Source organism: Ciconia boyciana, chromosome 1 (genome assembly GCF_034638445.1).
Source record: "Ciconia boyciana chromosome 1, ASM3463844v1, whole genome shotgun sequence".
NCBI classification, from domain to species: domain Eukaryota; kingdom Metazoa; phylum Chordata; class Aves; order Ciconiiformes; family Ciconiidae; genus Ciconia; species Ciconia boyciana.
In genome coordinates, this window is record NC_132934.1 from 213,157,490 (window position 1) to 213,179,542 (window position 22,053).

The following is a 22,053-nucleotide window of genomic DNA, read 5'->3' on the forward strand; positions in this document are numbered from 1 at the left end:
CACAGTCAAACATGTAAAATGTACAAGCTGAAAATGCATAAAGTCCCGTGGTTCTAGTCATGTCATCTGTAACTATATTATACATATAAAATGTGGAAAAAAATTATATTTTCAAGGTGACAGCTTCCCTTTCATTTCCCAGGTTGTTGCATTTGGGATTGTATTTACTATTTGTTAAAACCTGCAAGTACCTGTCCTAGTTTATAAAAAACTAAATAAAGCAGGAAGGATATTTTCTCTTACATATATATTTATCTTACTGAGCAAAGATATATGCACCTATCCAAGAAATCACTCCCAGGGTGATCTTTATATGATCCAGAAGTCTTGGGGTGATATCTGTCTTTATTCTTGGGAACTCTTTAAGAAGCATTTTAATACAGAAGTATTGGTAGACTGCAGAAATATATAATGGGCTCATAAACCTCTCTATGGAGACCTGTGTCCTTTGCACATGGAGAGCAGTGAATTCTCTTGCTTAGTTGCTCGTATTGGTGAATGATCAGAGTTAATAAACGTGTAAGTGAGACAAATTGCTCTGAAATATTTTTAGAGTGAAACTAGAGTACCTTCGCCCCTGAATATCAATTTTACAGTTTTACAGGGCAAAGAACTATATTTTTAAGAGTTGATGTATTTGTTTTTGCAGGTGGTTAAAATATAATTTCTCACAATCCTATTAGAAACAATGAATTATATCACATACTCTTTGGAGGAACTGCTAGCTTGTGGTAGAAGCCTGTTGGGACATTCTGATATTTTTATGTAGGTAATTTTTTCAGATTACTCTGGTATGACAACTGCCCTTGTTAAAACATATCATGTTTTAGAAAAAATATTTTAGAAAAAATACGTTTAAATTGCAACAGTTTTTTGTTGAGTGGTATTTTCACACTATCTTTAACTACTAGATCTACTATTTTTGACCTTGATACACAGAAGTGGAATTTACACAATAGTCTGACCTCAATGCTTATCACAATAGAGACTCATTGGTTAATTAAAAGTTTGGCTAATTCTGTATGCTGGTTAATATTCAGGCACATTTTCATTGGGGAAAATAATTGTTTCTGGTCCCTAGCAGCTGTTCTGGCCTGCTCCCAGTCCTTTGCAGATGTAATAACAAATCCCAGATCAGAAAACTGCCTAGAGGTTGTTTGATAGGCATATTATATAAATGTGAAAAAATAAAACCAAATAAACCTGCTGTGGTGGATGTGACTCTTTCATCATTGCTGATCTAGTTTAGTTTGTTTAATGCCAAGATCCCAGTTCTGTTCCCCCTCCCACCAATGTCAGTAGAAAACAATTATTAAACTAAATAAACAATTATTAAACTAAATCAAATCTCCCTGTCAGAAAGGACCTGTCAGACCAGTGACTCCTCTAAACTCTCATGCAAAGCACAACATGATGGTGATGTTAAAATAAAAATGAGAGGCAACAAAGGAAAAGGGCTTTTACGTGAGCATGTCTAACTCTATGCAAACACAAGGCAATGGCAAAAGCAGAACAATGTTGAGTTCCAAGACTTGCCCAGTGGGACAGAAATTGTCTGTTTAGAGAGTGGCATGGCATGCATGTTGTCCTACTCTCAGCATCACGACTTCATCAGAAAACTCTCCTGTAGGGATTTGGGATATGGAGGCCAGAATACTGCTTTGTGGAGCACTTCTGTCCACAGGATGACACTGTTCTGCATACATACAACTTCTTGGTTTAAAATGGAAACATCGGTCTGACCACATTCAAACACACTCAGAAGCAACTCTAAAGTGACATTTAACAGACGCGCTGGCACTCAAGTTATTGACAAGCTACAGAACAAATAACAAATTTATAAATAGAGACCCAGCATGGATACCCAGTATGGGTAAGACATTTAGCTGCAGCTAGTCATAAATAAGGTTTTTAATAACACAGTGGCTTTGCTGTTACCCATTTCTAAACATTAGTCAAAACATTTGAGGAGGCAAGTGTATATAATCTCTGCAAGTAAAGCATACCTTATTAATGCAGAGAAAATAAAATTGCAAAATTATTGCATTAAAAAAACCCATGAAGCCAAGCTTCAGCACTGTTGTTAAACAATTACCTAGTTATGGCTGTTACACATCCTTGGGTGCAAAAGGGACACGGCTGTAGCAAAACACAAACCAAGATGTCACCTATACCATACCCCTTAAAAAGACTGCTGCCTTCTTGAAGGAGAACTCAGTGCCAAATAGAATTACATGGGAATTGGCTCTGGTGCAAAATCAACCCACAGACACAAACTGCATTTGATCAGACAAATGTATACTGTAGGAGCTAAATCTAGTGAAGAAAAAAACCACATAAACTGAATGTTTTGAACCCTTCTAATGAAACATTATGGTTGATCATACCTAATGACTCTTGCATATTAAGTATAATCACTTAAACAGAATCAGATTTGGCTCCTGGGAGTAAACCAAGCCATACAAATTAAGCTGTACCCAGTTACAAACAAAGAAAACAAACAAAAATCCAGAGAAGAGACTGAATTTCTATAGGCACATATAGAAGGGTCTTGCAGGTCCACATTTTTTTAGACAAGCTGTTAGTGTGAAAGAGATTAATGGTTTGATAATTGCTCCAGGCAGAAGATTTTTAAGTACGGGTTTTACTACTGGAACTTTTAACAAGCCAGCACTTAAAGTACAGAGAAGTAATTACAATGTTTATAATAGCTGGGTACAAGGATAGCAGACATTCCTGAAGCAAGCAGAAATAGGAGGGTTCATTTTGCACGCTGCAATTGACTGTCTTTGCAAAATGAGCCTCTAAACATAAGAAATGTATGGAACAACAGGAATTAAATGAAGAACTGGAACGTTTGGGGACCGTCTCAAAGCAATGATATCACACTGCGCTGAATGTAGATTGTGCATGTGAGATCGGTGTGTGATGACCAAACTTGCACAGTAATTGCAAATGATTCTTATTCAATATGCTAAAAGTATCTGCACCATATGCCCTATAAGTAAATAGTCTTTTCATGCTATGATACAGGGACAAGCAGACCTTCAGCTACCAGATTTATACGTAGGCGCAACAGCAGAGTGTTCTTTTCCTTCACCTCAATTTTCCATCTGCATAAAGGTCAAAACACTGCTGACCAGAAATAAGTAGCACTGGAGACCAAACTAATGAAAACAGAGGTTAAAACAAGGGTAAATTTATGTCTTTTAATGAGTGTCTGGAGCTGAGCACAAGCCTGTAGCTTCAAGCAGTGATACTATTGTCATAGCCAAAGAGCAATTCAATTTTTGTTTTACCAGATGGATACCTCCATCTAGGTACTTTTATGTTCCCCATTATTGCATTTTCTGAGCATCTCACGGTTTTAATTGTATCTATCTACACAACATTTAAGTGAGAGACATCCTTTATCTAGTGACTGTTTAACGCAATGCAGAGTCCTGGGAGGGAAGAATACTTTTTCCCAGGCAAGTGACCATTTGCTAAGCTGAGGAGCCGGGCTCAGACCTGCACACCCGCTCTTGGACTCCAGTAACCCGCTAACTCAGCTGCCCAGTTGCAAAGCTTTGACAGCAGAGATGGACAGTACCTTTCCCCAGCCTTATCTGGAACTGGGTAGGGTCAGAGCACTCTTCTGAGCAGTGGAAGACCTGAATTTAAACCACTTCCAGCTGAACCCATATCTCACATTTCCTAGGGGTGAAAAGAAATCAGTCTCCTCTCTCCAACAGGGACAATTTAAGAGCCCTAATTTCAAGAAAAAGCTTTCAAGCTGTGAATGCTGGTCTTATATAGCTTGGTCCAAAGAAGTAATGAAGCTTTTTGGCAGAGGTGAAATTAAAAACAAACCCTGTCTTCATGATTTTCAGCAGCAGATTGGGCACATTCCCAGTCAGCATGCTAGCTGTGGTGAATACCATGCTGAATGTTTATAAAATAAGGTAATGCTGTTTCTCAGCACTGCGCACTTTCTGTGCTTCTAGTCCAAACAAATTAAGATTAGACTTGCAAAACAGCTAAAGTGCCCATTATACAGGCTTGCCCTTTTCTTACTCTTCCCTGAGCATCCGGTCGTGGCCCCTGTTGGAAGTCAGGTACCAGGCTACATGGGCAAGATAATTGTTGTTTGGTTTAAGCCAATGCAGGTGCTTTATTGCCGCAACTTGAAATGACTCAGCTTAAAAGTAGTTGAGATCCTCAGAAGCTCTGGAGGTACATTATCCTTGTAGTGCCAGCTCTCCATAGTGATGTTCTCAAGGTAGCTACCTGGCATTTGTTTGTTCCCCAAATGAGCTTGTCTGGACCGTATCAATCAGCTCAATGCCTAAGTATTGTCAGCATCCACAAACTACATGTTCCTGGCATACCTTCTCAACCTGCTCAGTTAGGTGATCTCCAAACACACTTCCTCCACTATGTGCCAGCAACCCTCCCGCTGAAGGCAGCATCCTGCATCCCCTAAATGCAGTTTGAGAGGAATGAACATATGGCTCCTGTGACAGTGCCCCACATACTAGGCATTTGGAGTGGGGTTCTTAACCTTTTCTGTTAAATTCTCCCCCTTCCAGATTTGAATATACGTGGTGGTGACAATGGGGAGATGGAGAAGAGCTGAGAGATAACAGGAAGAAGGGCATCTATGACTCTTCAACACTGATGTTTGGGCACTTGCTGGGAACAGAGGATTCCAGCCTTGGGTATGCTGAAGAAGACAAAATATGCTATGCTTTAATACTTATCAGAGCAGTAATAATTATAAACTCTAGGTTATAGAGTCATGCGCCAGCACTCTGTCCCAATAAATATTTAATTATTCCATATAAATTGGCAACACCCCAACAAGAAAAAGCAAAATAATATCTGCTGGCATAATGCATAGTGCACTCTCATGGGTGAGAAGAGAAGCATTATCAGCTCCTCTCTGGTCAAGAAGATTTCCACATCCTTGGAAAATGCCCTAACCAAATAGCTTCTTCATAAGGAAAATTGTATCAGTAGTACCTTTACAGACATTGCAAGAGAAGTCTATCTATGGTCCTATTTACAGAAAAGAGATCATGATTCTGAACCTTAATTGGGATAAGGTACCAACGTCTTAATGAGGTAGATTTTAAGGGAATGACATCTTGCCCCATTTTTGGAATGTATTATAGGTGTGTTCTGGTTTTTGTGGACCTTAATCCTGGACATCAATTTCTTCCTATGCAGTGCACCACAAGATATGGTTCTTAACTGATATCTGGACATGATGAGATACCTCAGACACTATAATATCCAGTTCCCTTCTGTGACTCAGTTCTTCAGCCCTCCTCTCAAACCTCACATACAGTCCTTCAGGAAGTACCCAGAACAGCAAGGAATTAAAACCTGCAGTTCCCAAATCCTGAGATAGTATTTTCATTAATAAACAAATCTTGCAGAGTAGTTTCCAGGAATTTTTTTTATATACATGGAAATATAGAGATATATAGAGAGATATATAGGGCCTGTGCTGTCAAGACTAATTGCTTTCCACAGTAACCGCAAGGCTTTTTGTTTTGGAAATCAAATATTTCATATCTCTAAGTACAGCTCCTTCTAGAAGAGTCTAAGCCAACTAAATATTTTCTTTCCCAAAAGACCAGATTTTTCATTAGGACCCAGCATTTGTCGTTACATGGCCATATTACCTAAAATGACAACACTGCTGAGGAAGAGCAAGTCACAAAGGTCATTTTAAAAGAGTCAGAGAAAGAAAGGCAGAGAAGCTGGAAGCTCCCATAATTATATATGATTAAACACATGTGTAAGTGCTTTTTGGAATAGGGGTGAATAAACTGTTCTCCATGTCTACTGCAAATGAACAAAAACTAATGGGTTCTAATTGCAGTGAGAGAAACTCCAGTTCGTCGTCAGGAAAGACTTTCTATCAGTGAGGGAATAAGTTACCTGGAGAAGTGGTTGACTCTCCACTGTGGGCGTATTTAAAGAACAGATTAGACAAACATATGTCAGGAACAGTTCAAATACAGTTGATCTGCCCTAGGGCAAGAGAATGGACAACAAGATTTTTTTTTAGGTCTTCTTCAGAGCTATATTCTAGAGTTCCTACATCACGACTAACATGTTGGACTTTTTCTTTTATTACCTGATATGTCATTCCCTGCTTGCTGTATGAATATATGAAACAAATAAGAGCCTTCACAAGTACAGCCTAGTAAACGTTTTTAGTGAATACTGAACTTGCCCCAAACACTGTTTCATTGATTCTGAACCTATCCACCAATTTAAGTTGATTTTGTCAAGTTGGATTTACAGGAGGGAAACAACAGGGATAGATTTACACAAAAAAACATTCATATATGTCCTTCTTTCTTCCTTATTCACTAACACCCACCCACTGAAATTATTTTGGTCTATGATATTTACATCTTTGCCAGATACACTGCCACATATATTTAGTTTCTGTACAGGGTGAAATGCAATAATAATATGTTGGTAGGTAATATTGTATTTTGCATCTGGAAACATTGATGTCACCTGTCATTTGAATGACCAACAAAGCTGTTAACGGTGGAGTGAAAAAAAGGATGTGATGTTTAAATGCATAGGCCATACCAAAACATTTATCATGAGATTTCATGAGAACCAGGAGCTCCTTCAGGGTCAATACTTGAACAGCACAGTTTAACTAGAAGCATGCAAGTAAAAAAACTGGGGAGAAAAAAAAAAGGGAGTAATTATCACTGAATCCCAACACATGTCCTGTTAATTCCATTGTTTGTAGCCATGGGGTGCTACGTGGGGTCATTCATGCTAAAAATTTGGATGCAACTGGTTCTGGCACATATGGTGAGCTAATATATTCCCTTGACTTTTCACTTGCTTTTGCAAAGGCCATTCAAAAGTACAGTCTCTGAGTTTGGGAGATGTCTTTCTTCTGAGGCACTCCCTGAGATTGATGGGAGATTATAGGACGGCTCATGACCCTTTCGTCTCTCTTAATTGATGAAGATCCAGTTCCAGTATGCTTTAAGATCTAGCATCAGTTTGTTACAAACCACTATGGTGATCACAGATGCCAGGCGAGAGAGTTTAGAGGCCAGCCATCTCTGTATGGCGAATTTGTACAGTATTGCAAACAACAATCTAGAACTTTTCTGTTATCTAAAAGTCTATATTTTCAGAAAAGTAAATACATCAATGTGAAGGAGGGCTCATAGGATACCTGACCTGGACAGTGAAAGCTGCTTTCCTTTTTTATCAACAATTATGACTGGAACACAAATACAGAAAAAGAACCAATTTATATAGAAAATTAACATATAGACAGCCAACGAAGGTTTCAAGTGGAAGGCGTGAAATGGGGATGGCCTCTGGACTGAATGATCATAACTGGGCTTTTATTGCAGAGGAGCACTGCATGAAAGAGGGGAGGTTTTTTCTTTCCACATTTGGGACATGTAATTGAAGATGGAGAAGGAAAGTACAAAACCATCAGTTCCCATAGGGAATAGACCATGAATAAGAATTTATGTGATGTATTAGATTATCCAGTTACATTTTCATAGGGCAATTTCTCATAGAAAGCAAAGTACAGTATTGGATTTGTACAGCAGCTGGTACGTTCAGCATGTGCTAATCGGTTCTGACTCGGAACTGCCGATAGTATGTTGTGCTGTCAAAAGGAAAAAAAACCAAAAGCCTACACTTCTAGTCTATTTTGCCTGCAGATGGAGCCTTAAAACATATATAGGTATGATTTTTAAAGGGACTAAACACTGTGCACCCTCTAGACTGATGCAATTTATGGATAGAGAGCAAATTTGAAAATGAGCGTACCCTGGACTCTGACTGCCAGCACGCTGGCTTAAAATGGTTATTCCAGTTTCTAAGCAATAGTTTTCTATTGCTTTGCTTTAAATCAGAATGCCATTTTCATAAGATGAACAAATTTTGGAGTTAGCCCTAAATATTCTATTATTCTCAGCATAGAATTTGGAGTTTAAATTCCCCTAGACAAGACTTGCAGCACACCTCTTAGACAGCAATGAGTTTAAGGAAGATGGGGCTGAGGGTCAAACACTTTGATGAAGCCAGAATGAAAAGAGAGTCTGTGATCCACTGTCTTTCTCAGGTGCTTCAAGAGATAACATGCTGGAATACACTTTCACCATTTTAATGCATATAGCTTTGTGCAAAAAAAAGGCAGAGATTAGCTAGCTGTGTCTTCAAGCTGAGACTCAAATGTTAAATCATTCATGGGATATATCCCACATTAATGTTAAGACTCATTTGTTCTGATTTCACTCAAAATCAGAATGCTTGTTCTCATTAATTCTGCAAGCTTCTTTTGCTAATTAATTTTTACAATAAATTTCTTCATTTCTTCAGAGAATTTTGTTCTAGCCGCCTGCAATTCTGATTTATCTTTTTAAAGACTCACATCTCAAATGTCATGTAGAATTACAATTTGTTTCTGGGTTTTACATTTAAAAAGAGGAAAGCTCTTAAAAAGAGTCATGCTTATGGAAAGTGTTTTGGAACAACTTTTAAAACTTGAAATTCCTTTCAAACCATAACAACAATGGAAATTTTTGTACATTTCTCTCATCTTTGATTTTGGTCTGGAGATTTGCAGTTTGCAGTCCATGCCCACTCTATTTCTGTCTCACTGTTTAAGAACAGAGCAATTCATCGCTTGGTTCTGTGGGTTTTGTTTTTGTCTTTGAAGTACAAACGTGGTGGGAGGCAATTAGTTTAGACTGATAATTTAGTTAATAATAATCTGGGGGCAGGCAAAGGCAGATTAGAGCCAGTGGTGGCAAAGAAAGGTTCTTCTGGCTACAAAAGAAAAGCAAAGGTGTATAACAATCTTCTATATATCTATTCCTCATACAGAGACTACTTTGGTTGATACCTTTGTGCACTTGGGCTGTGGAAAAGTTCAGCCTAATGTCAGTCCCAGAAATATGAAAAGTCCTATTAAAATTTTTACACAGGATACAATCACTTGAGTATTAATAACCTCAGCGGTTATTAGCAAGTAGAGGAGATACATTCTCTTTTGGAGGTAATCACAGACATCTAGTATCAGGTAAAGTACACCAAGGATGAGAAAAAGAAAGTTTTTTACTTCCCCTTTGACAGATGGCAATTGAAAGGATGAAGAAGTTCGCAACATATTCAAGGTCAGAGGGATAACACTATACATCTTCCATATACTAACCTAATTCCTTAATTAAGGCCATTCTTTCAATCTTGTAAATCATTGCATGGCCTTTCTCAGGCTTGAGACATCTCACTCATTATATATATTTTAATTCTTAATCTGTTAAATTACCTCTTGGTTTTTCTGCAGACTTTCATGGTCTGTAGCAGATGTTGTCTTCTCCCATTTCTCTGCAACTTGATTTGCTTCTTCTATTTTTTGCTCATAGCTTTTCTGGGAATTTAGCAGTGTCACTTCATAAAACTCTTGAATATCTGTTTGTAAAGAGAAACAAGTAAAAGACATTATTTGACATGTTGGCTTTTGAATCCCCGGTGTTTTTCTTTGGCCGCTATATACTTCCACATTTTCATCATAATGATAAACACGTATTACATTTGTAACAGAAAGCACCAATATGCAAATTTGTTTTCTAAAATGTCAATGAGATTCTTGAGTTATAGTCTCATTTTAAAGAAGTCTTTACAAATAATTTCCAAAAATTGAAGGAATAATATTTGTAAGAAGAGATTCAAAGAACTTGTTACATGCACACACGAACAATATAGGTAGAACAGACCCTTATACAGGGGGAAGTAAGTCACAGATCGTTTTAACTGGTAAACTAGAAATTTGCAGATGTAAAATACTGTAAGAGAAGCTTGCTGTTGGACACCCATCCCAGGCACTAGAGTCACTCCCAGCCCTATCTGCAGGTGCATTTGTGAGTTTTTTTAAGTGGGATGCACAACTTGAAGGAAGACTTTGTGGATTCATCACTTTGACCTGTTGTCATTCAGAAGTGGCTAATTAATCTTTGGTTTCAACCAAGAGTAAGCAACAAGCCAGGTCTTAATATCCTGTTCAGATGTTTCTATCACACTTATTTCCATGGGGTATGAACAGATATACAAGATCCAGCAGTGAAAAAACTTTCACTGAAACCTGTGCATGTAATGACCTAAGGAGAGGGAAAAAAAAGTGTTTCCCTCCCTTGGGGAAAGAAGTTTTTAGTGAGATAGTCACATTCAGGAGGTGACACATTGTCTAACAGAGATATTTGACTCACCAAAGAAATAAAAAACATCACACTATTTCAATTAAGAACAATGGGCAGACTTGCTCCTGGGTAAGAAAGAAAGAAAACCATGCCAGGGAGGAAGATTTATACTCCAGATACCCCCTGGGACTACCTGGATATCCCCTGGGACTTCAAAGGAGGGACTGTCTATAAAAACTACCATGTTTTCAATAAGTGGTTCTCTCTAATGATGCTACCTAAGGTGTAAAGCATGTGGGAAGGCATGACCCTCGATGGGTAGGTGTTGGGAAAGGAAGAGAACGGGACACAAAAACCTTTCTGGTACTAGATGAAGAAATTATAGGGAAAAATCAAGCTTACTATACTTACACAATGTCTTTCATAACCATTTGTGACTGTGGGGTTTTATTTTCTATTTTGTGAAGAAATGTTCTGTTTGCATTTTACCTTAAATTGGATTGAATTAATAGTAGCCCAAAGGTAACCAGACAAGCAGAAAACATTTCTTAATGGAAGCTGTGATAAATCTGTACCTGACAATATCAGGAGCCCAAACACCCCAGGATGCTCCAGCATGCCTAAAAGAGTATGTTCCCCAGGAAAGCTTCTTTGACCAGAAGAGAAAATTCTTCCAGCATTAGCCATAGAGCCTGCTTGGCAAAGAGGAAAATATTGGGGTCATGTTTGAACTTGAGAGGCAGCTGGAGATATTGTCATACAGGGTCAGATCCCACATCTGGGCCAGGAAGGCATCGTTTCTAACTATAATAAATAACCTGCCATGGAGGTACATCTGCATATTCGGTTGTATGCTGTCTCACACAATATGAGACTGAAATGGGTTACATGGGATGAGCAGAACTGAAAGAGCAGGAGGAGGCACAGAGAGGCACACAGCAGAGGCATCCTGATTTTCTGCATCCTTGAAGGGCCAGTCAAAAGTACTCAGGTGGGTCTATGCTCGTCCTCACATGAAGTCTCTGGCCAGATTTCTAGGAGCCTCTCTTCCCTCTTTAGTAACAACTGAAAATTGAATTTTTCTTCTAACTCCTTTTACAACATTCTGACTTATAATGTACCCTGTTTCTCATGTACAACGGGAAATATTTACTGGAAGTTTTAATTTTAACATTAATAACTGTGATCCATAGGAAGTAGACGCTAACGTCTGTTTCACAGATATATTTGTAAGAATTTATGTTTCATATTGCTAAGAACATTTAATTCCACCATTAAAACTAGGACCTACTTTTCAAATGAAAAGCTATAGGATAGTTGCAATGAGAATGGAAGTTTCTCCATTCTCATTGGGGGGATTTTTTACGGTCATTTTGAACGCTCATAGTAAAATTGCAAACAGTTGTAATATATGGTTCAATGTCAGGTCAATTTGTATTGCAACTGCAAGTGAAACATATCAGGCTAATATGTAATTATCTCTAGATAAATACTTTGCAGAAATAAACTAGAAATTGCCCTCTGGCAGTGGCATTCAGCTGGCATAGCTGTCGTTATCAGAGTATTAATTGGGTTGACAGTAGTCAGTCAAGGAACAGCAGAATAGTGCTTTCGCTCTAACTTTAAAGACTGTCTCGTCCTAGTGTTTTCATTAAAAATAATGTATGAGCCACATTTGCATGTGTATGCATGTGTGCAAAATAAATATTAAAAACTCAGTCTCTTTGTAAAGGTCCTTATCTATTCTGAAGAGGCCGTGGGTTGCTTTCACTAGAATAATGATCACTGGTGTGCAGAGAAGAGCATTTCGGTGTACTTACTTATGCGGTTACAGAAGAAAGCACAGAGGATTCACTTAGTTGCTTGCTTTGTTATTCCATAAGCTAAAACTGCCATTTCTATGCAACAAGGGCAGCCAGCAACTTGCAGTCAATCAAGGTTAGCATAAAATAGGATCTGTAACTTGCTCTGAGTAAACTCGATAGAGCAGGTTTTTCTCCATTATATGAGAGATGCAATCAAAGTAGGAGGGGAAAACAGCTGAATAGTACTGAGGGTGGGAAGAGAGGTATAAAGGATGTGATGGGATCAAGCAGTTGTAGAATCAAGCTTGGAGCCAAGGTCATAAAAAGTAGTTGTGAGAGCATGGCAATTCTTATGTAAAATGACCAAAATACAGTCTGTCTCCTAGTGGGGGCTTACAGGAAGGTAATTCAAATGAAATCTGTAGCAAGTATTTCTTGGCACTATATTCCCTCCTTTCCGTGAAAACCAGTTCAGATTTCATTTAGAAATGGCAATATTACTATTTATTAACTCCGTGAGCACAAAACACCTCTCCAGATGAACTGTTCAAACCTTTGTACCACTCCAAACATTTTGTTAAGCAATAAATTCATGTTTGTTTAAAGTGTGTGTGAATCTCACTGGATTTTCAGTCCAACTGAATTTGTTCATTTACTTCTTAAGAGATGATTTGCTTTATTTAATAAACTCCACTTGCTCTTCCTTTAGCCTAGCCCAAATGTTTTGTCAGTCTTGCTGTATAAAGATAAATTGCATATAAGAAATCATATATATTCTAATATGAAGTAATCGTAAAGATACCATGATATATTTTATTTTGGATAACTCCATCACTGGGGAAGCAGGAAAACAAATTTTCTCTACATCAGCATGGTAGAGAACACATCAGTATCATTTTACAAATGCCCATGGACAAGTATACCATAAATCACCGTGTCTGTGCTCTGCAGGCAAACTCCAAGGACCCCCCTTCTCCTTTCTTACAGACCTATGCAAGAGTGAGCAGGCTCTAACCTTTATAGGCATGCCAGGGAGCACTTTCTCTTACTAAAGCTGGATCCACGTCTCAGTGTGAAGTCTTGTTTTCTTTACTACCGTTTAAAAAAAAAAATATAAATTATTTAGGTTCAAATTTTTACCTATTTTTTTTTTAAGAAAATTTAAACAAAAATAATTTGGACAAAGAACTGGAGAAGACACAATGTTGTATTCACATAGAAGAGCAACCTTTCTTTCAGACAGCAGCTACACAGAAAGAAAAATGTGTGATCAGGCAAAGCTGAACAGGCTGCCTAAACTCTGCCATTTCCTGACTTTTGAGTGATTGGTGCTGCAGCCCTGCGACCGTTATTCCAGTGCAATTTCTGTTCCAATTCATATGCATCACAATATCCATTCATTATAGGAACACTTTACAACTCTCATAGCAAAGGGGTTAAATAATATGAAAAGGCAAAAAAGTTGAATAGTCTAAACCACTTTCTGTCTCCTGTGACCATGGGCTTTCGCCAGCATTCTAATGAGGAAAAATAAGATAAAGCAATACAATTCCTCATTCATCTGTAAGCACTTCAGCACCAGAAAGACAGAAGTAAATTGAAGGGAATTCAGACAAAGACAGATGATTAAAGGTCTGAGAGGACTAACTTTTGAGCAAAGATTAAAGGAAGAGAATAATAATAACATGCACTTTCATACTTCCTTTCATTTCAAAGCAAAACAAACATTAAAAACCATATAGTGTTGGCTGAGAAAATTGCACAAGGCCTCAAAGAGAAGCGAACCAGCAGGGTTGAACTGTGGAAGCCCACAAACGAGCACATCAGGTGTGTCCATCTCTTTGTGATCAATAACCCATTTACAGTGGCTTCAGAATCACCAGTGGATTCAGGACAACGTTATTCCATTTTAAAAAGTCCTTTTTGCAGGGAAGGGTGGATGCAGCTGTATGAGCAAATCTGGAACAATTCCCCAGTGTGCTAGGAACGAGGCAGGAGCCACTCACTCCTACAAGCTTCCTCCTTTATTCAAGATACTCACTGGTGCGATTTAAAGTCAGAAGGGAAAGGAAGTCAGGATTTGCTCCTTTTTATGCATCTTGGTGCCCTCTTTACTACTGACCTATCTTCAGCTGTGTAAATCAGCATAATCCAGCTAGTACCTCCAAGGCTGGATGAAGTATATGAGATAGCTTTGGCATCTGTATGATTTTCACCTATGCAGAGAAGCACTGGCAGGTACTGAATGTATCTCACTACTTTTATGCACATTCAGAAATTTAGCCATCAAGGCACACGCATCCCACTACATGGCGCAGCTGGGGTTACCCCAATATATCTCTTCCACAGCAGCTGACCTGTAGCTGCACTTTGCATGTACCTAATTGATACAAAGAGTTAGGCAGTGAGAATATCAAAAGATGGGTTTTCCAAGGTAATAAGGTGCAAAATGCAGAGAGGCTCAACTTGAGCTCGTACAGGTTTACAACGCAGCTATACAGTGGGGATAGATTTGCAGGGTGCCAAACTCAGTTAGGATTCAGAAGACAGGGGGCATAAAGAAAACCAGAGCAGGAGTGGAGAGAAAAATCTCTTGTATCTCTTTTGCGTTCACAAAAATGAGGGGAGGAAGAGGAAAGTGTATTCCAGTGACAAACAAGCTGATGCCAGGCTTTCTGATACCATCTATATTTTATAGAACACAAACAATTAAGCATAAAAGGATAATCTTGTACATCGCTTAGCCTGAAGTTGTACTGCATGTGTCAGCAAATGCTGCCTCCCCAGTGACTTGACGGTACATGTGGCCACTTGTAACAGAGCAGTGCAAACTATTCCACACACCAAACCTTATCCAAAGTCCACTGAACTTGCAGACGCCTACCCACCACAGCATGCTTTGACCTCCAGGAAGAGAGTATGCTGTGCTGACGGCTGTTCCAAAAGCTGTTACCTTCATCTGTCCTTAGCAATGAGAGAGCATTTCCTTGTGACATACATCTTGCTACCACCCCCCTTCACTCTACGTAGGTGATGTCTTGAGACCATTTAGAAATGGCATCAATATTCTGGTGTCTGTGGTTATTGTCTGTTCCTTCTGCAGGTAGCTGTACATTTTACAATTAACTGTAATGTCATCAACAGCGTAGAATCCCATTACCCAAGAAACGAGCTCTCTGTGCATCATATTTCTATAGACCCAAATTGGGAACTGGAACAAATATTCTGCAGGATAAAAAGAAAAGGGTTTTGGTTTTTTTTTTCCTTCTAAAGGTCCTTAGCCATGGAATTCATTTCTCCTATGCTGTGCCAGTGCCCTGACTTGCTTTGTGGTATAACTCCCATCTGTTTTTCCAGGGCATTCAGGGACAAGGTGGAATGGGGATCTAAGGCAACATGCAAACACAAGCTGTTTCCTTTCCGGGAAATTTGGGGCAGTCTTTTTGTCTATGTGTAGGATAGTGTCTGATATGTACCTTTTACTGTTGTGTAACCCAGCACAAATGGCTACTGTCTGGCAGAACACTGCAAATCAAAATAAAGTCAATTGTTACAGGCTCTTGCTGCAAGTCCTTTTTTTAACTAAGGGAACATTACAGCGTACGTCTAAATGGCATCATTTATATCCTGGGGAGCAGATTATGCTGGGTCAGCTTCAGCCATCTGGTCTGAATTATTAGGTAGGAGTAAGGAGGATTGCGCAGGATGTTGTTCAAGAAGGAAAACTGATTCACGCAGTAGAAGTAGCAGGGAAGTGATCAGAGATCGTAACAGCCTGCCAGTAAAGGGCTTTAAAGGCCCTGCCCATGGAAGCACTCCAAAGAGAGGTTAAATAACATACTTCACCAAACACAACTATGTTTTGTGGTTTTTTCAAGCAAAATGTTTCCATATTGAGTAAAATAGCCATTGTAAGAGAGAGAAAATAAAAAGTAAGAGAAGAAAAAAACTTAACTTGCAATTGGATGAGTTTTTAACTAAAGCAGGACTATGGCACAGACCCTATGTGAGAGATGGCAGATCTCCAGTTATCAAGCTGGTACATAGCTTTACGGTCATGGGGAGCTCAAACCTGCCCCCATTAGCATCCCTCAGTGCAGCAACAGTCAAAACCACCTTTCCCATTTCAGCTGTATCTCATCCCCAGGGCTGCGCACATATTTGCCTTGGGTCTGCACTAATAAAGGTGGTGTGAGATTCAACAATAAAGGAAAAGCTCAAGGCTTATTTTTTGCAATTGGCAGGGGTAACACCAAGATATATCAAGTCAAAATGAAATTTAGGAGCCCTGTGGCAAGGTTTTCAAACATAAGCTTTTGGTGCCTGAGAAACATAGATGCCAACCCAACAGCAAGAGTTACGGCAGAAGGAGAGAACAGGTTCTCTGTTCCATGCAGGCAGTGAAATGGTGCAGTGCAAGCCAGGGAAGCAGTCTTCTGCCAAATGCCTACAGTTGATAAATGTTCCTAAATCTATTAAAAGCAGCATACTCTGGTAGAACATGTACCAAAGCAGGCAGCAAGAAATATGGTTTCTGTTATTAACCTGTCTTGATTCTTGAGCTCGGGCAAATCCCTTCTATTTGGCCCAGATAACCTTTTGAGGTCCCTTCTGACCTGAACTATCCAATGATCCTATGATCCTTTGTGCATCTCAGTTGTAAACTCTTTGGGACAGGAACCATTACAAAGCAGGTACATATCTGAGCAAAATGATATATTTTTATCAAAAAAGCTCTGAAACACTCTACATGCTGTAATAAATAACTACATGGTTAGTAATTAATGACCTTTGCAGTAGTTATTTAGATGTATGAAAAAAAAATGTGGTTTTGAGTACTTCTGGCTTTGCTGTACAATAGTATCATGATTGTTTTTTGTAATATACCCAAAATACAATCAGAGCTCTCCCAAACTTCTCAGCTAGGAATATCTGCCTCAAAGGCAGCTCTCCAAAATCCAGGGAGAATAAAATATTCAACGCCAATTGCTGTGCACACAGAAGACAAAATCATTGCTGCAGCCCTCTCTACGTGAGCAAGGTTTATGCTAACAAGTGAAAACTAGAAAGTGATAAGTCAGACAGTAAAGTCAGTATTTAAGCCTGTTCGGTGATGATATTGAGTGTATTACTACAGTTTTGCTTATATATTCTAACCTCTTATTCATAAATAAGCATTGCAGTGTGGATTTGAGCATTCGCCATTGACAGTATGTTATGGCTAACATCTATGGTTGCTAATTGTGTTTTCAATCGAACAAGAAAAGATACTGTGAGACAGGTTCAATAATGCACAGAAACACAGCTGAAAGTGGGCACAGCAGATTAAATTAGTAAATGCCGCACTCAGTTCTGCTCATTCTGTTTCTGAAACTTAAGCTGCAGAAGAGCAGAGCTGCAAACCCCAAATCCTGCGGCGAGGTTTCATTTTAAACACGCTAGCCAGGGCCTGCAGATCAATGCATAATCTGCGAGAGTCCGAGCAGGATCACAAGCACACACTGGCTGGTTTGCACCTCTGGACAACCAAGTATATAACTGAACCTATATGAACTGAATCCTGTCCCAGGATTTTTTCCAATAGGAAACTATGTAAGCAGAAAGTGCTGTTAATTTTACTAAGTGTTCAAAAGTGACAGCTAAGGAAGCACTAAGAGGCCAAGGAAATATTTCTTGTGCTTCAGAATAGACATTTCATCAAATGACAGTTTTCTTTGAAAAATGATGGTTTGTTTCAAGTTATTTTCCTATAAGCTTAAGTACAAACCTTCAGCTTTTTTCAGCACTCTGTATCGCTCTGTATGTAGCAGTCAGAGACCGTGAAAGTTATTTATGGACAACAATAACGTATACCTTCGGGAAGAGGCTATATTCCTTGTGTGGAGAGTTGGATGCAAAGCCATTACTGGAGAGATTTCCCCTTGTTTCTGTGCAGCAGTTAACAGTTATTACTGTGCATTTCCGATCCTGTCGGAGGATCATGCAGCCCCACTGTGGGTCACAGAAGTTATGAACAGACTTTCATTTGAATGGTTCCAACGTGCACTTAAACAACTGTAATAGAGAGTTCAATACCGGAAAACTGTTCAGTTATATCATTTGTTTATTGTGTGATTTTGTTTGTTGCTCAAGTGCTCAAGATATGATTTCTTTAAATAGAGATGATTAGGCAAATTTGTCAAAATTTGACTGTAAATTACGATATCAAAACTGCAGGTATATTTTCATCTCTGAGGCAAAAGTAATAGGAAAAAAAATCAGATTATATATTTCCTCCCCCTTTTTCTTTTTTAATCTTGGAAAGGAACCAGCTGCAAAGCCAATTTCCCACAGAATATGGAGGGAAATACTGCATACCAGAACAGAACCAGAAAAGGATGCATCATTCTATAATCCTTTCTAAGTCAGATTAGTTTTATATAGGCTTTTCCACTGCAGCTGCGCATAAATAGGTTGGGAGTAGGGAGGGTAAATGGAAGATCTAGTGCTCAGAGCGCATGTCTTGGGACCTGCAGGCTTTGGGGTAGCTGCAGATACTCAGCAGCCCAGCCAGGGGCCACCCCATCAGATACCTCCCAGCAGCACCCAGTTTGCTGAAACTCTAAAAACCAGAAAGATCTGCCTCCCCATCTTGCTCCCTCAGGTGTTTTGCTCCAACGCACGAGGCAGCACAAGCAGCTGGGGCTGTGCAGAAGGCAAAGGGGTCAAGTTATGGCATTTGACCAGATCTGCAACCCCCAGGTGCCAGCCCAGGTTGAGAGCACTGGCCAGTGGCTTCGCACACCACATGTGCCAGCAGTTCCTCCAGGGAGAGCTGAAGCAGCCTTGGGGCAAGCACAGAAATCCTGGGCGGGAGTTAGGAACAGAGCGATTAAGTCACCTCAAGATTAATCATAGCAGTTCACAGGTTCAACTGTGAACTGACTGTAATCCCTCCTATGCATTCCCTAAATTCTTAATATTTTCTGGTGAAAGCAATTTGTTTTTAAAAAGAACTAAAGCATCACCTTCTGAACAGGAAAAGAGAAGGGCAACATGGAGTGTGTGTGTGTGTGCGTGTGTGTGTGTGTGTATATATATATATATCTCTCTACATCTATCGTCTAATCAGACATGGCCATTACCAGAACAAAGAGATGAGTTTGTCCTTGAAGGACAGTGTTCAGATGCACAGCAATGCAGTACCAGTTTGAAGACCACCACAGCTCCAATGCAGGAATGAGGTACCCATAGCTTGGCAGGAACCTGAGAGGCTCTTTCACATCAAACAGTTTAAAATATAGCTGATGTTGCAAAGGCCCTCAAAACTGCATGGCAAGGACATCTCTCCAGCCTGCCTGACACAGTGCCCTAGCTGCCCTCCGAGGAAAGGAGAAGGCCAGGAAGGAAGCGGCTTGTCTAATGCACGTCGTTCACCATTTATATCCCAAGGATCCGATCTTTCAAAAGGTACTTGCATATTTTACTTTCCAACACTTGGAGTCACATGGCAAATTACAACTTTGCTGTTAGAGCGCACCTGATAAGAAACTCAGCACAGGAACTTCTGCATCAGCCTCTTTACACTGTGAATTTCTGCCTTCCCATTTACCATGGCTTGTTAACAACATCATTCCTCCTTTCCCCAGACTAATTTGAAACCCCATACCATGCAGAACTTGTCATCATGAAGTAGATACCTGCACAGGGCTTAGTAATTCAGTATATTACATTTTTTCCAACTAATTCCAAAGGAAAGACACTTGTGTAATTGATGTTGTCCGTGCTGAGAACAGGCTGGACATGTAGTATGTCATGACGAACTGATGTGACCTCCAAGCACAAGAAATGTCACATGTTAGTCTCATGCCTTTCCCAGCATTTTCCCTCTTTCACCCCACTGAGTCTGTCACTGAGTGATGTGGGTATCTCAGATACCCAGCCCTTACCTTAAGGAAATGCTGATGAACCATACCTGAAAAATGCAGTAATGGTAAATTGGTTTATTCTTGTGTAAGGCTTCAGGGAGTGGTCCATTAGGAACCCCAAGAGCAAGAAATCCAAATCAGACACACTTTCCCAAGGCAATGTAAGAGCATTTTTAGGAAAACCCCATGGCAATCTATAAGGAATTAGCAATAATTGCTTCCTGGCCTTTCTCTTCACCCTGCAAAGAAGCACCTTTATACCCAACCCCTTTTGAACATCACTTTAAATATAAAGCTAAGACAAAGCATTAAAACACAACCTTTCTTCCCAGTTCTTTCACCTATCAGAGCAACTCTTTACCTCCTTTAATCTCTTCACTTTGAGGTCTCACCTAGGAACATGTTCCCCTCTGCATCTCTCTTGCCCTTTCACTGCAAACACCTCACAGTCTCCTTTCAGTGGAACAGTACATATCTGCTCAGCCCAAGGCTCTGCTTTTTAGCAGGGCATCACCTTCTGTACTCAATAACCAACCTCATTCTGATACCAAAGCACACAACCCCAGTTTCTCTAGTGCGTGGTATTATATGTCCATCAGGTAACCTGAGAGGCACTAAGCCACAACTCAGTCCTCGGTTTTGGTGAGATGCTTTGTAAAGTCAAACATACACAACTATGGGGCTGCAGTCTCCATCTTCATCTCCCACCCGCACCCCTGGTGCAGGTGGCTGCCTGCCCTTAAGCCAGGCTAAGCAAGGGCAATGAGCACACCAAAGGACCATGTCCATGAAGTGGGCTAACACAGAGCATCACACGAGCTGCAGGGGACAGAGGTTGACTGCGTAGTTACACACCTGAAACTCAAGAGGGTTGCCTCTTACTGCCCAGCTATATTTAATTCTAAAGATATCCAGTATTTCAATGTCTGCAGTTAAAAGAAAGCATGCAAAGGATAGCTGGAGAAGGAATAAAGTTCAAAATAATTTAAAACCAACCTACCCCTTTGAAATGTGCCTAAGCTGCAGAAAAAAGCAAGAACACGTGTAGAAAACTGGGTTAACTATATTCCAAGTCTCACCACTTCAGCCGCCTCTTTCTTCCCCTTCATTTTACTAGTGGGAAGTGTAATGTAAGTGGTAAAAACAGGGAAATGAGAACTTCAGACTGCAGATTCTATTTGCAGTTTTTCCACTGACTTGCTGTGCGACCTCAGGCAAATCAATCTCCCTGCACTTCAGCTTAACCTTCTGTAAAATTGAGATATGAATGCTTTGACTTACCCATAGGCTCACAGTGGGGTGTTACACAGCTTAATTAATTAATGTTTGTTAAACACTTTGAATCAATGTTTCTACACAAGTTTAAATTATTACAGGTTGTACTTTTATAAACTCTGGCTTATGACCCTTGAACATATTTGCCACAATGTCTAGTGCAATCCTTAAGATTGCTCCTCTAATGTAATAAATTATACTTTAAATGAACCCTTTCACTGGAGTGACTGTGACTTTAGTTATCTACACTTAACATTTACAGTCATTGCACTAATTGGTCTAACCTTGTATTGCAGGTTTTCATGAACATCAAAAGACTTCATTGGTCATGCTTGAATTTGTTTCACTTTATGTTCTCATGGGTTTAGTAACAGCTAAGAGATTTCATGTAAATTCATTGACATTTGCTGGTCTCCATGAGAAGAAGAAAATCTTGTCTCTCTTACACAAGTCCCTTGCAGGTCTAGAATCCCTTTACTGTTCTCATTATCTTCATTCTCATGTAATTGATTGGTATATGGACTCAGCACAAGCTCTTTCTAACTTCAGTAATTTAGGTTTTCACTCAGTATGAACTTATGTATTTATTCATGAATCACAGAATCATGGAATGGTTTGGGTTGGAAGGGACCTTTAAAGATCATCTAGTCCAACCTGCCTGCCATGGGCAGGGACAAAATAATTTTGCAAATTTTTTTTCACTGGCTTCCAGGGAAGTAATTCAATGATGTGTCCTGAAGAGGGACTCTCACCCCCCTAAAGCTTACAGTAGGCATCAGGATAGCAGGAGGAAATGTTTTACAAAAAATTATGTTCCCAGATTCACCATTTTTTATACCAAGTTTGATCTTTATCACAGGGAGATTAATGTTA

General features: G+C 39.5%; 1 protein-coding gene across 3 annotated transcripts in view; it reads right to left on the reverse strand.

Annotated features, from left to right (window-relative positions):
- The window catches only part of DLG2 (discs large MAGUK scaffold protein 2), a 1,049,275-nt gene that overhangs the window by 913,014 nt on the left and 114,208 nt on the right, over positions 1–22,053 (reverse strand). For 2 of the 3 annotated variants that reach the window (XM_072850805.1, XM_072850803.1), the window contains exon 1: positions 9,326–9,357. Coding sequence is in view for 1 of the 3 variants with exons in the window: in XM_072850809.1 (XP_072706910.1) it covers positions 9,326–9,468 (143 nt within the window). In the remaining 2 variants the exon portion in view is untranslated. Of the gene's footprint in view, positions 1–9,325; positions 9,469–22,053 lie in introns of those variants that run through there. The other variant, XM_072850809.1, reaches the window with a different exon arrangement.